The following is an 18,391-nucleotide window of genomic DNA, read 5'->3' as shown; positions in this document are numbered from 1 at the left end:
GTGGTGATGGTGGTGGTGGTGGTGGTGGCGATGGTGGTGGTGATGGTGGTGATGGTGGTGGTGGTGGTGGTGGTGGTGGTGGTGATGGTGGTGGTGATGGTGGTGATGGTAGAGGTGGTGGTGGTGGTGGTGATGGTGGTGGTGATGGTGGTGGTGGTGGTGGTGGTGGTGGTGGTGGTGATGGTGGTGGTGATGGTGGTGGTGGTGGTGGTGGTGGCGATGGTGGTGGTGATGGTGGTGGTGATGGTGGTGATGGTGGTGATGGTGGAGGTGGTGGTGGTGATGGTGGTGATGGTGGTGGTGGTGGTGGTGGTGGTGGTGGCGATGGTGGTGGTGATGGTGGTGATGGTGGTGGTGGTGGTGGTGGTGGTGGTGGTGATGGTGGTGGTGATGGTGGTGATGGTAGAGGTGGTGGTGGTGGTGGTGGTGATGGTGGTGGTGATGGTGGTGGTGGTGGTGGTGGTGGTGGTGGTGGTGGTGATGGTAGAGGTGGTGGTGGTGGTGGTGGTGGTGGTGGTGGTGGTGATGGTGGTGGTGATGGTGGTGGTGGTGGTGGTGGCGGCGGTGGTGGTGATGGTGGTGGTGGTGGTGGTGGCGATGGTGGTGGTGATGGTGGTGGTGGTGGTGGTGATGGTAGAGGTGGTGGTGGTGGTGGTGGTGGTGGTGGTGGTGATGGTGGTGGCGATGGTGGTGGTGATGGTGGTGATGGTGGTGGTGATGGTGGTGGTGGTGGTGGTGGTGGTGGTGGTGATGGTGGTGGTGATGGTGGTGGTGGTGGTGGTGGTGGCGATGGTGGTGGTGATGGTGGTGGTGATGGTGGTGATGGTGGTGATGGTAGAGGTGGTGGTGGTGATGGTGGTGATGGTGGTGGTGGTGGTGGTGGTGGTGGTGATGGTGGTGGTGGTGGTGGTGGCGATGGTGGTGGTGATGGTGGTGATGGTGGTGGTGGTGGTGGTGGTGGTGGTGGTGATGGTGGTGGTGATGGTGGTGATGGTAGAGGTGGTGGTGGTGGTGGTGGTGATGGTGGTGGTGATGGTGGTGGTGGTGGTGGTGGTGGTGGTGGTGGTGGTGATGGTAGAGGTGGTGGTGGTGGTGGTGGTGGTGGTGGTGGTGATGGTGGTGGTGATGGTGGTGGTGGTGGTGGTGGCGGCGGTGGTGGTGATGGTGGTGGTGGTGGTGGTGGCGATGGTGGTGGTGATGGTGGTGATGGTGGTGGTGATGGTGGTGGTGATGGTGGTGATGGTAGAGGTGGTGGCGATGGTGGTGGTGATGGTGGTGGTGGTGGTGGTGGTGGTGGTGGTGATGGTGGTGATGGTAGAGGTGGTGGTGGTGGTGGTGGTGATGGTGGTGGTGATGGTGGTGGTGGTGGTGGTGGTGGTGATGGTGGTGGTGGCGATGGTGGTGGTGATGGTGGTGGTGATGGTGGTGGTGATGGTGGTGGTGATGGTGATGGTGATGGTGGTGGTGGTGATGGTGGTGGTGATGGTGGTGGTGATGGTGGTGGTGATAGTGGTTTGTTTTGCTTGCTAGGTTTTCAAAAGCAAAAAAAAAAAAAGTACTTTACTAATCCAAGATTGCTAGAGTATGACTTGGGATCGGAGAAGAAAGGAATTTCAGTGAACTGAAGAAAAAAGTAACACACACACACACACACACACACACACACACACACACAAACCTACCAGCCCTTCCGTATGAGTTAGTATCAAGTTGGGGGTGGGGAATGCTTACATGTATCTGTCTTCTAGAAATGGTTTTTGAAAGTGGTTTCCCTAGTAACAGCACAAAGAAGGGGAAAAGCTGAAGAAGTCAGTGTTAGGGTTAGAGGTTTCAGCTTGAGTTTCCATGAAAATGACAACTCTTAGAGAAAAGATTCCTCTGGGGCTGGACATAGTGCCAGCCGGTGCGCCTCCACTCTACCATGAACATGATGAACGTGTGCTTCGAGAGGGACCCAGAGAAAGAGGTTCTATCCTTCCGTTGTGATTTTAAAATTCAAAACTCATTACACAAGCAACTTCAGGCGATTGGAATGGCAAGCACTGTCACAACAGAAAGTGTTTTGTTTATTAGGAATTAAACATCCCCTCAGTCTGAAGGGCCTCCCTTACTTTACACTCCTGGGTGTGTAGGGCTTTAGATTTACCAACCTTCATCCAGCTTCTGACCTAGCTCCTTTTTTCTGAAGTGTAGCAACGTGCCACGCCCTAAAGGAGACTGACTTCAGAGCCTAAACGGAGCCCACACACCTCCCTCTGCCGTCTTCCTCTTCCTCTGGCATCTCCATGAGGCCTCAGGGCTGCTTTCATCAAGCACAGGACACAGTGTCACCAACTAGGTAGATCATTGTCCCTGTTCTCCTGTGTTTACGAAGTGGGTCACAGCATCCAGTCTCAGATCGACTGGTAGAGTGTTTCTTTATAGGGCACGAGTTCTGGCTTCAGCCCTCAGCACCCCACAATCAGGGAGTGATGTCATACACCTGTAATCCCAGATCTGATGAAAACAAAAGGACCTTAACTTCAAGGTAACCCCTAGCTCTGTGACAGCCTAAGGCTAGCCTGAGCTAAATGAGAACCCATTTAGGATAACCTGAGCTAAATGAGAACCCCATTTTTAAAAAAGGAACATGCCTAAGTGATATTGGCGCCTGTTGGGCTGAGGTACTGAGAGGCTTGTGGGAGTATACTCAGAGAAAATCCCTTCTCTTCATTATGTCAACGCTAAGCACAGTTTCCTTCTTAGTTTTCTTTTAATACAGAACATATAGAACCCACTAAAGCACATTCTGGTTGGTCTTTAAAGTACTCAGAAACACCTTACAAGTAATACATTTTAGAGAAATCTCAGCTTAAACTTGAATGCAGCTGATGTGACCCTCTATCGACTCAAGTTTGAACTAAAAGATAATTTTAAAAGATAAGGTCCTGTAAACCTAGGGTTATCTATTTTCCTAGATTTGCTTGTTTATTCCATGTGTGTTTTATAGTTAGTGGAAAGTGCTGGCAAGAGAAAGCAAGCCATGGGTGAATAGTGCAGTTCAAGGGCTGAAAGAGGAGCCAGCACTGTCTCCTGAGAGAAGATTCGAGCACTGGCTGGTGGCCCTGTGCAGAGAGCCACATACTACCTCCTGTACCAGGCCACAGCTCTCACCCAAAAGGTCTACAGACTTCCATCGTAGTAAATGGCCAACAGTTCCTGGGCTTGGGAACCACATTTGTGTTAGTGTCTGTGCGGCAGAATGACTATGCTGGCCATGCCCGCTCAGACAGAAGCTTCCTTTGTGATGGTGTCTGGAATGACGTGAGCTCAACTAACACCACAGAGCCCCACACCTCTCAGGCCAGTGTCGGTCCACACCCAGAAGCTTCTGCTGCAGGTGACAAGTGGGATCTTATGGCCCAAAGAGGAGAGAGGACAGAGGACTCTGGCCGGCTCCAGCTGGAGTTCAGAAGCTCAAGCACACGTCCTAGGTTCTGCTTACAGCTGAGCCCAGGTTTGTCAGAAGCAGAAGTGAGTGCTTGGTTAAGTAGTACCTGGGGACAGTTCATCACACCTACACGTCAGTATTCCTAAGAGGCTGCTCAGCCTTTTAAACCTCCCCAGGTGAGATGGTGTCGTCAGGGGCACTAAATTTCTGACAACAGCTAAAGGCTGCCCTGTTGGGATCCTAAGGTTTGTCAGCAAACCCAGCAACTCAAGCTGCCCATGACTGTGGAATGGAGACCCAGACTCCATGCACCAAGGGCAGCAAAAAGACCCTTTCATCACAGTAAGTGGCAGGCAGTTCTTGGGCTTGAAAAACACGTTTGCTTTTGTCTCTGCCAAGCAGAGTGACTATCTCCACGCTCTGACCGCTCAAAAGCCATTGCGCTAAGCTCACCCACACTGACCAGCACAAGGCTCGGGGCCACAGTGGCTGTCCTTTCTCCTCTACTCTCTTCACATGGTCGGTCCTATCCCCAGCACTTTGAGCTGCTGGTTAATAGTCCATATGGCCTGACTGAAAAAGAAAGGAAAGGCAAGATAACTCAGAGCACAGTCAGCTGGCAAAATAGGTCTCAAGGCTCAGACCCACTCATTCTTCTAGATTTGGCCAAAGTGCTTTACTCTCTGAGCATCAAATTCCACTTTAATCTGGTAGGGGACGTAGTGTTCACACCTCATAAACGGAAGCTTTAAGATACAGCATCTAAGGTACCTAAGGGCAGACATACAGAGCACACGGAATAATGAGAAAGCCCTGAGTGTATCTTCCTACGCGTAAAGCTTCTCAGACTGACCATACCACCGCTAGGATAGAGCCCAGCATATCCACCAGAGGATCCAAACTGCCACTGTATACTCAAAGCCTTACACCACTCCCTCTGGACTACCCAAGCAAGCCGTATTGCTTGTAACCTCAGGCTCTCGCAGCTCCTGATGCTACTACAGTCCCACTATTAACTATAGTCCTTGGGCCCAACCTTTCTTTTTTTTTTTTTTTTTTTTTTCGGAGCTGGGGACCGAACCCAGGGCCTTGTGCTTCCTAGGCAAGCGCTCTACCACTGAGCTAAATCCCCAACCCCGGGCCCAACCTTTCTAAGAAGTTTTCCTCAGTTCTCCACTCCCTACCCCCAACCACCAAATTGGCATAGAGGGGCACTCACTCCTCTGTATGGTCCTGGTATTGTACATATGCCCATCTTCACCTACATAGCACCTAAAAGTATGATAACAGTATATGTATAGGCCTCTTCTATATGTTTTGGTGACTCCAGCCCAGGGTGGTGCTTATCAGGTAGTAAGCACTTAATATTACCTATATAAATAAATAACTGTAACTTAAAGAAATCAAGAAAAATAAAAATACCTTTTCTAAGCTTCAGGCAGTCTACATTCATTTCTAAGCATTTGGAAGGCAAAGAAGGCCCAGAGTGGCTTCTGCTGACTAGGATACAGTTACCAGGACCTCAGCAATAATATCTGGTAACCATGGAGTTTAATGCCTAGGCATACACAGGAGCCATATTTGCCATGGTTATAGTCACAAACCTTACAACCTCTTCCCACAGAAATGGAGAAATCGTCATGCTCTTTCAGCCAACATTTTGAAAAACACAACAAAGGTGGGAGTGACGGAAATACCAGGATTCTAAAATTATAAAGCAGGTTCTGTAAGGGTCTAACTAGACTAGGAGATACAGCTCATCAGCCTATGACAGCACCATGAATCAGAAGACCATGCTGACCTTCAGAATCATTTTGATTCACATCTCAGTCTCTATACCCTGTCCCAATCCTAACTTGGGCAGGGCTCTATGACAAGATGAGCCAGTGGTGCTCCACTGTGTACTCCAAGAAGGCCTTGCTTATATATGTGTGGATTACCTTAATGATGCAGAAAGGAAAGTCATTTCTCTCCCAGGAGCCTTGGAGATTACTTTTAAAAGTTTAGTCAGGTATCTGTCAAGCCCAGGAAGATAGAAAGGGCTGATGGAAAAGAAGAGGTGAAGAGGTCTTAGGAGCAGGAGTGGGTAGAAGGAAACATATAACATGAAGGGGAGAAGATGCAGGGATCTTAGGATTTAAACAGGGATGGAGATAGGAAGTGAAGAGAGAGGAGATGGACAGGGTGAGCTAACCCAAACTAAGGATGTGTAAAGAACCTCAGTAGAAACCTACTAAATTTGGAAATTCATTTAAAAATGCGCACACACTCACATACCCACACAGAGAGGTTGAACACAGTTACCCCGCATGAGTAAACAATGATCCCTCAGAAGACAGTCTCAGTTATTAAATGAAATCTCAGTACCAAGTACGGGAGAGCTCACTGCAAGTTATTGGTCAGGGAGAGTCCAAAGTCCCTGACACAATACAGGTTACCACTGCTCATGCTTATGCAGCACAACTGGATGACAAGACCTTCTTGCTGAAGACACCAACACATTGGTTGTACCACAGAGAAATTAGCTGGAAGCTTCCTCCCTGCTGGTGAAGCTATATGGATAACCAACCAGTCTTGGCTTGGATTTGAGGCCTACTTCGCAGAAAGGAATTTAAGCCTGATACTGTGAACCTGGCCTTTGCCCTTAGCTCAGGAGCTCACCAGCCCTAGAGAGGAACATATTATTATTGTTTGCTAACCAGTCGGCCATCAAACTGCCTTGTCAATATTTATGCCAATACCCAATGATTGTGCGGCCCTCGATCTTGGCTTCTCTCTGCAGCAGTCAACAGCTAAAGGAGAGACTCAGCTGATCGAAGTATGAGAAAAGTCTCTCTGTGAGTAACTGCTCAGCCCTCGATAGCCTATCTAGCTCCCACATTCCCCAAGGCTCAGAACACAACTCAGAGAGGCAGAAAAAGCTGGGGAAGGAGAAGTTGCTGTGAAATGCTGTCTCTGGGACATGGCATGGCTATTCCAACCATCAACTCACTGGAGCTATGAGATGAGTCCGTATTTCAACAGACGCCACTAATTAAACCCAGGGTCCAAAAGGGGGGAGGGGCCAAGAAGTAGTGAGGGAGACATGTTGGAGGTACATGGGGTGGGAGGAAGGATGGGAGGAATTGAGGGTTTCTCGGGAGAGGGAGAGTGGAAGGCACAAATAATCAAGGTGTATTGTTTCTTGTATGAAAAGAACAAGTAAGAGTCTATTTCTTTAAATGTTTGACAAATGTTCCATTAGGTCTTTGTCATCCTAACGATTTCTTTTCAAGGGAGAATAAGGTATTCTTCATTGCCACCAAATTAGTGCATTCACATTATAGCCACCTCGCCCTAGAAATGTCTGCTTATCATACGCTGAGCTCTGTTCTTCAAATGATTTCCTTTGTAGGTCACCATTTATTTGGGGTAGCAGGTTACCTAGAGTTGGAGCATATATTCACAGAGACTGCTTCTTCTCAATTTAGTTTCTAGCTGACACATTTAAAAAATGCAAAAAATGCCCACGTTAACGGGGATGAGAATGTCTATTTCTGACACCTCATACTAAGAAAATACCCGAACACTGGAAGAGGCCACACGCTGGTGAATAAAAAAGCAAAGGCGATTTCTATTGTTTGTTAATCACTGTTGTTCTTTAAATGGACTGCATCCATTTCTAATTACATCGGCACAGAGGTAGCTGGATGTATTTAAATGGCCTTCATGCTTAGCACAGCATGTGGTAAATACCATTTGCTTCCGATAATGAAATTGGGGAGAGAGAAAAGGATGGAAATTCTGGCGCGTGTGATTAATCTTACTTAAATTAAAAACAAAACAAAACAAAAAAAAAACAAAAAAAACCCACCCTATTCACAAGCTCCGCTACAGGGGAAGAGCAGGCCTGAATAGGAGGTCTAGGAAGACATACTTTAAAAACAGAAAAGACTCAGAGAGAGGCAAAGGAGGCAAAAGACAAAAACTACCACCACCACCGCCACCCCTGTTGGCCAGAACTGCTCATTCAAAACAGCTAAAACCTAGGCATATTTTTTTTCTTGTCAGTTTCCTATAATAATCTCACTGAGAAAGCCTCCAATATTAATTGATGTCTGTAACAAGACTGTTAATACGCATACACCTTAGCCGGGAACATTGCATGCTGACGTGAGCCTCCCACGCAGGTGTCCAGGGTCAGAATTAATCTAGCAGATGTACTAGGGTTGAATTTCATGAATTTCAAATAGGTTAGTCAGCTCGGCTCCTGAGAACAGCAGATCGAAAACTGCAAGATCTTTCTGTCTTTTAAACCCACGGCTGCCCATATGGGTCTAGGCACCAAGACCTTTGAGCACATAACTGCATGACATTCCCATCTGAAGGCGAGGATTTGATGACGAAAAGCAGGCGAGCGAGAGATGCTCCTCGGCCCTGACCAGATGGCAGGTCCTGCCACAGCATGCTCCGACCTGCCCCTGCTTTGAAAGGGCGAGAGACGGCAATGTGCAGATTGCTTTTTGACACAAATCCTCCAGGGCCAAGGCCAGTCCCAGTGAAAAGAACTGATCTCTGTGACACTAAGGCAAGCTTGGAGCTTCCTGTTTGGAGGAACACATGTCCGGTTGTGGTAGGATGCTGGAAGCAGATTAGATGAAAGTGAGGTTAAGGAATGCTACAGAGCACAGATGGCTGCACAGCTACCTCAAAGGGGGGACGTCACGACACTAGACTATCCCTTGGTGGCAAGAGCAACCTTTCACCTGTAAGACTACATTCTCAGAGTTATTCGTAAAAGAAACCAGCCAAACATGTGCAGCTAAATAAAGCATGGAACAATGAGTTTCCTCCCTCAAAAAACCTGAGGAGCACTCTACCTGTAGTTTCCTGAGACCATGACAGAGATCCTGTGACCTTACCTTGCTTTTTCAGCTCTTAGGTAGCAGACTAACCTTACCAGAAGTGGCAAAGGTAACAGAAAACTAACGCGGAGGTTGGGGGATGTGACTGAAGTCAGTAGTCACAGCTAGTCAGGGCCAGAGCCAAGACAGCAATCTAGTATTTCCAATTAACAGGCCTCTGCTTACAATGGAGGCACACTGATTGCCGGGCTGCAAATGTCACTTAATGTTTTCATTAGTGAAATCTCAGGAGGAAATAAAGCAGCACTTACCTTTGACAATCTGCTTCGCACAGGCATTGTAGACCTGCTCCTGGGTTGTGTTGGGCGGCAGAACTCGGTCAAAGACATACGGCTTCCCTTGCTGAAAGCAGACGAGAGAAAGGAGTGGAGAAAACACGTTAGGGGTTTGGGCCTTAAAAGCACCAATATTAGTAGTTAAGCCATAGGTACCTAAATGGCCACCCCAGTCTTCAAGCCAGGCCTTTCCCTCGCTATGAAACCCTCACAGCACGAGCCACAAACACCGTATGCCTGGATGCTGGACGCCAAGGGACCAGAAAGCACAGACCTCTAAATTGTATCCACTTTTCTGGATAAAAAGGTAGACAAGTCCTTCGAATACATTTATTGAGAATTTACTCTGGACTAGTTGCAGATTTGTGAATAGCCCCATCAAATGGAGTGGATAACTAACAGGCAAGAATGTTGACACAGGGAAAACAAACGGTGCCCGGGTATGGAGTAAGGTGACAGATGACAGAGCTGACCGCAAGCAAGGGAGGCTTGACCAGAGAAGTCTCAGTTCATGATCGTGAGAAGTTCAGAAAGACGGACATCGGGGAAGAGCATTCTAGGCACAGGGTGAACAGCCGCCAAAGGGTCTGGTGTATTCAGGAAACAAGAGGGTACCACAAGCTAGGGGCTAGCAAGAAAATCTGAAGCCAGTTCGTATACACAGGGCACTGCTGGCCACATAAGTAACCAAATGACACCTGCCTGTTACTGGAGAGATGACATGGTCAGATTTCAGAAACCATTCTCAGGAGATACACGGCACTGCTATTGCTCCCTGTCATACAGAAGCAATGTCTAAACTGGATTGCAGCTTCCAAAACACAGGAGCTCTCTACACAACGAACAAGAAATGTGAGGGAGAATGGTTGCCTGGGAGTTTGGCTGGCCACTACATACGGAAAATTCAGAGAAGCTGGATTTGACACGAGTCCATACTGCAGTTTTCTCTGCCAGCAGTGCCTAGGCAAATCAGCACAGCCTTTCACAGCCTGGCCCACAAATCGGAGAGAGAAGAGAGAGGAGGGCTAAAACCACACCTCCAACCAGTCAGGGACAGACTGACTCCTCAAAGAGACAGCTGCCTGTCAGAGCTTCAAGAGCTACAAGAGAAGATGTGCCACATCCCTATACAACCTTCCTACAAGGAAACACAAGGCCATCAGGTAGGCTGAATCACCACTCACTTGTCACCACGGCTCCAGGCAAAAAGGAGGTGAAATGCCACTGCCTACCTATGTTTGACCTTTAGTCTCTGAAACCAAAATGACCTAGCTAGGTAAACAAGTTACATCTAATTTTACCTCAGAAAAATGGAGAATTTTCAGAAAACATAAAAAAGAGGTTCGGAGACAAGGTGAGCTTCATTCACAGACGCAGACCGACAGCCATTCTGAAAGGAATGGTGGAAAGAGATCGCTTTCTTCATCTCAGTCACAGTTTTGTGCCTCTTTTGTACTTTGGTCAATAAACCAGGTATTTATTTAGCTGAGTAACAAGAAACTATTCCTCACCAAAATACTCAACTAACTGTCTTAGTAGCCTTATCCATTTTCACATTCAACCACATCAGGGGCTGGAGAGATTCAGTCGTTTAAAGTGAGTATTGCCCTTACAGGGTGCCCAAGTTAAGTTCCCAGAATCCATGTCTGGTGCTTACAAAGGTCTGAAACTCCAGCTTCACTCCAAGACAGTCCTCTGGCCTCTTTAGGCACCAGTACGCATGTATACATAGCCACACACACGTACACAAACACATAATCACAATTTAAAATTATTTTTAAAAACTTTTTTAAAAATTCAGCCAATACCAGGAGAGTAAAAACAATGAAATCAGACATTTACAGAGGGCTGAGGGTATATCTGAGCGGCAGAGCTCTTGACTGGAACACATGAGGTGCTGGGGTCTGTCTCATTCACTAAAAAACATGGGAGAATAAACATTTACGGAATTTGCCTAAGTCATCCACTGAACCCTCTAGAAACTTAAAACAAATTTACTATTTCCCCAAACTTAGAGGGAACGCCAGTGTAGACTGTGTTGTCCACAGCAGGATCCTGCTTTCAGGATTTTAAAGAAAACATATTTAATGCAGCAGAAAAAAATGACCTATTGAGTGATGGTGCACAGTACAGTCGGGATGCCCTAAGTTTGCCTTCCAGTTTAAATGCCTGCTGTAACGCAATGTATTTTCCTTTAAGAGAGGTGGGAAAGAAGAATTCATTATTCCCCTTTAAAAATACTATTAATTATCAGTTGACAAACAGCATGACAGTTTTAAATGACCTAAAGTTAAATCCCCCAAGGCAACTGCCTGCAAGATTTTATGGCTGGGTTGAAGCCGAGAAAGATGAAACTGAAATTCATTAGTTACAGCACCCGTCTTGTCAGAACTAGCACAGTAATTAGAAATGTACACGTTTCAATGTCCTTCGTGCTCTCAGTTCTCACACAGGCTTTTGTTTGTAAATGAACCTTAAAGTATTAAAAGAGAGAGAGATTAGAACATTGTTGAATATTTCCAGAGAACTGACTTATACCAATTATATATACACTTGCCTCATCCTCTCCTCTTTTTCCCAATGCGTGTGCGCGCGCACACACACACACACACACACACACACACACACACATACACACACACACACATTTTACTACTAAGAATATCTTTCAAAATTCTGATCAAAACAGGAGCAGAGACCCTTACCCAGAATGCCCAAGGACACATGAGTCTAATGTTTCTAGTGCTTCAATGGCTGAGGATTCTGTAGGCAGGCAATGAACTCAACTGTTTGCAGCCAGAGAACAAAATTCAAGAAACACTGCTGCGTAGGCGCTGGACAATGGGACTGGGCTGCAGGGCCTCTACCTGCCAGCCTCTGAAGACCCATTTCCCTCCAGGTGTCCTCTCGGCTCATGGCCTCTCCACCCTCTCTGACGACACACGCCAGAGTCCTCTGCCAGCATCTCTTTCAGGCAGAAATAGTCAAGAACTGGCCTAGACCCAAGCCTCTCTGCTGTGTGCTCGGCTTTTAGAAAATTTAGACGACAATTTCAGCCTTCGTCTAACACTGAAGTTCAGGAGTCCCACTTCGTTAGCCACAAGAAAACCGTCATGTCCTCCATATCCAAGTATTCCAGCAGTCACCCAGATATTCACACTGAACACCTAAGGCCTAGTGTGTACCCGAGATCCCATCTGGGATATAGTCCCAATAATTATCAACTCATAGTATCTATACCACACAATTCTCTCCATCAATCTCTTACACAAAACAGCCAAAGCCGCTAGGCAGCCACCTTGCTGGCTAATAATCTATTTCTATCATTGGCCAGGGTGAGTATTTCAAAAAGAAGATGATGTCACTTCCCCACTTGATACTCTCTTGTGGCTCCTGTTGTGCACACACTGACTCTTTGCTCAGGGCTGCCTGCACGCTCCCCTCTTTTGCAGTACGGCCCAGTGGGACCTCCTACCCTCTTCACTCCCTTCTCAACGCCTCTGTTATCAGCCTCCCTTCCCCTCACAGTTCTCTGAGCTCAAACCTGCATTTGGCCACCCTTTATGAGCTGCTGATGTCTTAATTTGCCTTTATGTTGTTGTAATAAAACATTTTGATGTAAAGCAACTTGGGGGGCAGCTATCCCATCTTATAAGTTAGAGTTCATCATTAAGGGGAGCTAAGGCAGGAGCTCCAGCAGGACAGGAACTGATACAGAGGACGAGAACGGACACTGCTCACTGGCTTGCGCCCTGTACTTGTTTAGCCTCCTTTCTCCAGGACTCCCTGCCCAGGGGTAGCACTGTCCATGGTAGCTGGGCCCCTCCAGCAATCCTCATCCAGAGAATGCTCCCAAAGACATGCTCACACGCCAATCTGACGGAAGCATATTGTCATTGAGGTTCCCTCATCTCAGGTGACTCCAGGCTTGAGGCAAATTGACATATTCTTCATATCTCACATTCTTCATCCTTCAGGGCTTTCATGATTCTAATTAAAGTAACCCCGCCTCACACTGACATATCTATTACCTAAAGATTTGGTTTGCTCCATGACAAGGAATATAGCACCCATTTCCAACCAGCCAAACGGTCCATTGCAATGAAGTATCTCTCCCACTGGAACAGAAGCTGCAAGTCCTAAGCAGGTAGGCAAACCCACTGAACCTCAAGCAAGGGAACTGGAAGGCATACCCCGCACTCATTCCCAATAATGAAGCTTGCCACCATTGTCATGGAGCCACTATGCACTGCAGTGCAACTGCACAGGAGCAGAATACTAAAATTAATGACCTACCCGGATCACATAGAAAAAAATAATAGCAGGTGGTCCTTACACTTCTCTAGTTAAAATTAAAAACAAAAATCGTGCCACCAGAATTCCTCTCAAGTTGTTGAGAGCACAATGTCTGTGAACCATATGGCCTGTCTATTAATACATTGACCTGTTACCCAAGAACCGTTCCCCGCCAGCAAGCGACTCAAGTGCAAACAAAGGGGAAATGATGTTCAGAAGATTAGTACCAAGAATAAAGCACAGAAAATTAACTGTTCTTATAAATACATTGTTAAGAAATCCAAGAACAAGCTTGAAGACTGAACGAGAGTTATGACCAAAGTTGGCCATAATTCGAATGTTTTTGCCCCTGTCTCATTACGAGGGACGGAAAGCCTACCATTTCCACTAGAGTTGCTGGTCGTGAGAGCAATCAGTAGTCACGGTGCCTGGCTGACTCATTCCCTGAAGTGCAGAAAGAGAATACAAGAGAGAATGAATTCTTTCAACCTCAACTGACCTGCTCCATGCTGACTGTTGGAGCCAACGGACCCACCCACTTCTGCAGCAGCTCACTCCTCGTGAGGACTTTATGAGATAGTACCATCCGTGTGCCACAAAGTGGAAAGCTCATTTTCAGCACCTTGCTTTGTAGAAATATCTTTGAGACTTTGATTTTCCGGTGTTCTTCCTTTACATGATGCTATCTTCCTAAGAGATTTACATTTTCTTTTGAAAAGCAGGAGAAGCCAAACAGTGTGTTCTGAGATTAATAGGAAAGACTGAATTAACTTGGTCAGTGTTGTAGCAAAAGACAAAGGGCAATTCAATGTAGATATGGCATGGCACTAACCTGGAGCAGGAGGAAAGGACTTGAGATCTGGGAAGAAGTCAGAAATGGCAAGAAAGCCGGTGGGCATGTTTATGACAAATACCAACAGAGAAAAGACAGACAGACAGATAGATGGAAAGACAGCACTCGATCAGAGGCAAAGAAAAAGACAGATGTAGGCTTCATATGAGATGGTGAGAAAAATATTTAAAAAAAAAAAACAGAATTCTGGAACTGTCCAGCACCCAAAGGCATCACAAGAAGTAATATTGGGAGACAAAGCTAGGTAGACAGCAATGCATGCCTGGAGTCTAGACTCTGGGCTGCTATCTAGAACACTAAAATCCCTGCTTTGAATCACCCTCACTCTAAATCAGGAGACGAAGGGCGTGAGTCTCTGGTCCTTTCTTTAAATGTGTCCTTGTTCCATTCCCAGTCAGTTCTAAGTTACTTCTGAGTACACACGACTAATTAGGCCAATGGACCGAGCTAGTGCTGCAGGAGCTACAGTCCAGCTGAATGTGAACGGAGCCATTCGATCCACTTACACTGACAGTGCCCATTTCCATGAGCCTGCACTCCGCTCGGCCAGCAACATCCTTTGAAAGAAGTGTGCAGTATCAAGTGTAGGCCCACCTCCCTAGAACATGAAGCCTGGCACTATTTCCAGAATAAGTCAGACAAGGCCTAAGGTTGTTCTGCCTCCCCTTGGCTAGTGTCCACCCTGCAGAGCACTTCCTTCCGGTGGGAGACAAACGGAAGGGTGTGTGTATTTGTTTCTGAAAGCTGTATGGGTTTGCTCTTAATTGAAAGACTAAAGATACCTACAATTGGGACATCAGTAAAGCTTATTAGTCTGCACAGGAGACATTAAACTACGGTGGGTTTTCATCTGAAAGAATGTTTCTAAGACATTAGCTAGAAAAGCCCAAGTCCTTGAGGTAGTCCTGATGCTCACGTTTTAGCAACATGAATATAGTCACCAGAAGTTATTTGTTAAAATATAACTGGGGGTTGGGGATTTAGCTCAGTGGTAGAGCGCTTGCCTACCAAGCGCAAGGCCCTGGGTTCGGTCCTCAGCTCCGGGGGGGAAAAAAAAAGACAAAGCTGAGAAAATATAACTGACACACAATAAACTTCACCCCTTTGTGCAGTTCAGCACAGAGAACATTCAAATCTTACACCACCATCTAAGTCCAGAGCCCTAAGTTCCTATCGCCCTCAGAAGAACCCCTCACTGGATTAGCAGTCAGTCCCCACAACAGTCTCCCTTGTTCCAGGCAACCACCAGCTCTCCCTCCAGACTCCAGAGAACCGCCTGCCTTCAGTATCTCACATGAAAGGGATCGTGATGATCTTCTGAGCAGTTCCCTCTCCTAGGATGTTTCTGGTTCCCTCCACAATGTATCATGGCTTCATTTCAAGACCAAACAATATTCCACTGATTGGATGTATAGTATTTTATGTACTATTCATTAATGGATGGGACCCTTGTGTTGATTCCACTTTGGGGCTATTGAATATTCACACCCAAGGTTTTATGTGAACGTATGTTCCCCTTGGGAATGCATGTAATAGTGGACCTGCTGGGCCGTATTATAACTCTAAGTTTAACTTTGAAGAACAGGCCGATTACTTTCCAAAGTGACTGGGCCATTTACTCTTCCCAGCAGCTGCCTGCAGGTTCCAGGGTTGCTATACCCTTGCCAACACCTTCTGTTCTCTGTCTCCTGTACTATAGTTCTCCTGCAAAGTCAACAGAAGCCACGATTCAGGCTTCCTATGAGGATCAAATACAACCGTGTGAACAAAGGATCTACCACAGGGCCTCGTGCTGTAGAAGATGCTCAAGGTGGGAGCAGTGTTCTCTATTGCAAGGTTTGAGGCCTGATGATCAACTTCTACCAAAAACTTGAATTGCAGCAAACTACCCAAGCCATGAGCCTTCAAGGGAGAGATAGAAAAAAGTGAAACTTTCGGTAACACCTGCTCAGAACTTGACACCCTGTTGCCCTCATGATACCCAATGTGAAATCATATCTTGGCTCCCCCAAGCGCACAGGCCTGTGACTCCAGAGCTCAACTCCTGAGAATGAGGAGGAGGCACAGACACAAAACAGCTTTTTTCCCAGAACAAATGTCTACATTTCAGAATAATTAGTGGCATCTTCAGTCACAAAGCCCATGCGGGAAAGACAGGAACTGAGTCTGATTCGGGTGCTCATAGACGTAATCACTTTACTACTACAGCTTTGGGGCCTTCAAGAAACGTGAGTGAAATACTCACTGCCGATGTGAAGCAGGGTTCTAGGAGCCTGACACCTCCCCGTCTTTACAGACCGGCCTGACCACTGCCACTCCTGCATCCCTTGGTCTGTTGGCTGTGCTGGAATCCTCCTAGCACTCAAAACAAACAGGCCAGAAGGGCTGTCTAGGCCTCCGACCCAGTAGTCCTCAGCCAATGGCAGACGAATCCTGGGGGTCAGTACTTTAGCTGTTTGGGCCAGGATTGGTGTGAAGGGGTCACTGGGTAGGTATTGCAAATGGCCCCTAGAGCAACTCTAAGGCAGCAACTCCAAGGCAACACTGGGGCTTCCTTTGCCCCTGCCTCATTTCCCTCTTCAGGGTTTCTCGGGTTCACCTCTCAAAGTCATCTGCACTTCATTCTAGTCTCAAACTCGGCTTCTAGAGAACCCCAAATCAGGTCAAACCCCAGACGCCTTGCTCCTTTTTGCCTTTTACTTTACACTTGCACTGGGTGCCATGGGGATTCAGACAGGTGAAATCCCTGCCAAACAAGCGGCCATTACCCAATGCACACGGGCAAGGCGAAGAAGTGTGGAGGGGAGGAGTAGAAACTCAAATCATTGTTAAAACCCATTGAGCTCATCGATGGCTGTAGTACCCACTGTTCAAGAGGCTGGAGCAAGCTCACCTGACCCCAAGATCCAGGGCCAGCCTTGGAACACTGCAAGACCTTGTATCAAGAAAAAAAAAGGGGCTGGGGATTTAGCTCAGTGGTAGAGTGCTTGCCTAGGAAGCGCAAGGCCCTGGGTTCAGTCCCCAGCTCCGAAAAAAAGAACAACAAAAAAAAAAAAAAAAAAGAAAAGAAAAAAAAATCAACCAGTTTTGCCCAGGACCCTGGGGGGAAGTGACTTTTCCTTCATACAGGTGCTGGTCACCTGCCAAGCTGTAGGGTAGACACGTAGGGCCACACGTGCCCAGAAGATCACTAAGCCCTAATTCGTACAAAGGTGTCCTACTAGGTGCTGAGGACCCAGGACTAACGGGGTACTTGGGCACCAAGGAGGCTAGAAGTGGATGTTAGGACCTCATTATATGGTGTGGGGGTAGGAGATATGAGCTCCATCTCTCCTTTGAGTCATTCTCCCACTCCTAGATTTTAACAGTCCCGAGGACTCCTTGTCCTCCTCTACTCATTTATCTCTCTTTACTGTTCATTTACTCTTGTTTGTCTGGAAGTTGCCAGAAAGTTCCCAAGGCAAGGGGAAGAGGACTCTGCACATTAGGGCAAACTCCCCGTACCTAGCAATGACCAGCAGCCAGCTCATGCCCATCCTTGTCAGGCTGCCTAACAAGGGGAATATAACCCCAGGCCCACTTCTCCATCCCAGCTGCAAACTCTCACTTCCCAGCTTGCAAAGGGATGGCGCTCTGAATGGGGCTAGAAACACTAAGCCACAGAGCATCCATTCCCTGCCCCTCCCCACCCTGGCTCTCTGCCCTTAGGAAGGAGGCTGCTGCCCATGCTGGCTGAAGCCAAGGCTACTCCCAGGAGAGTCAATAATGAAGCAGACGTCCACAAAGCCGTGCCCAGCTCCCAGTGGAGTTGCCAAGGCAATGCCAACCACTTCACAGACCGTAAAGGAACAAAAGCAGCACACAAGAATGAATCTTGTAAGCCTTCTTCCTGCAGGAAACCAGGCTGCAATTCTCTCCCTCCTGCAAATCTCCCTGCTGCGTGGACACACAGGCACTGTCAAGATCGCAGACAGCTATGAAAAAATATTCTAGAAGGCATAGTGCCAGAGCGATAATAAAGAAATTCGGAATTATCGCCCGGCTAACAGGAGAATGGAAACAGGAGGATGACTTCTTTTAAGGAGAATAATGAGAACTGTTTCAAAAACATGGTGATTTTTCACTTCCAACCAAAGCAGAATGCACTCCTTCTTCCCCACCTGTCAGGATGCAGAAGAGAAAAGAGGAGGTCAGGACGGCTGGTCCTTCCTCTGAAGCTCGTTCCTCTTATTCTAGTGAGCCAAGACGCTCACCGGTATTTTCCGTTTTCCCTGAAAATGATGAATCTCTGTAGCTCTAAGACACTATGATAATAATGGGAGGTGGGAGTCTCTAATGTTCTCACGAGTGGCTTGGGCCTCAGGCATGTGCAACTCCAGAGAAGGTGAGCTTTAGGCTTCAAGAATTCACTGTTCACTGAGTATATACTCAGGGAGGGGAATAAAAGTCCTCAGTACATCACCAGATTACCAAGTCAAGTCTAAGAAAAAAATAAAATTTTCCTCAGAGGGGAGGTAAAAAAATTTTTTTTCACTACAAACAAAATGGAGAAATTATTTTTGCCAGATAATAGGAAATGTCTACTTTCCTTCGAGGGCATGGTGGCCTAGAAGCAACTGCCAGGAACAGCAAC

The 18,391-nt window shown here is 47.1% G+C and overlaps 1 protein-coding gene across 2 annotated transcripts in view; it reads right to left on the bottom strand.

The window, feature by feature from the left end:
* Positions 1-18,391, bottom strand: part of Kif5c (kinesin family member 5C) — a 153,655-nt gene that overhangs the window by 96,098 nt on the left and 39,166 nt on the right. For both annotated transcript variants that reach the window (NM_001107730.1, XM_087651556.1), the window contains 1 exon segment: positions 8,586-8,676. In NM_001107730.1, coding sequence (NP_001101200.1) covers positions 8,586-8,676 — 91 coding nt within the window.

This window comes from Rattus norvegicus, chromosome 3 (genome assembly GCF_021556685.1).
Source record: "Rattus norvegicus strain SHRSP/BbbUtx chromosome 3, alternate assembly SHRSP_T2T, whole genome shotgun sequence".
Lineage (NCBI taxonomy): Eukaryota > Metazoa > Chordata > Mammalia > Rodentia > Muridae > Rattus > Rattus norvegicus.
This window is presented reverse-complemented; position numbering and strand designations above follow the sequence as displayed.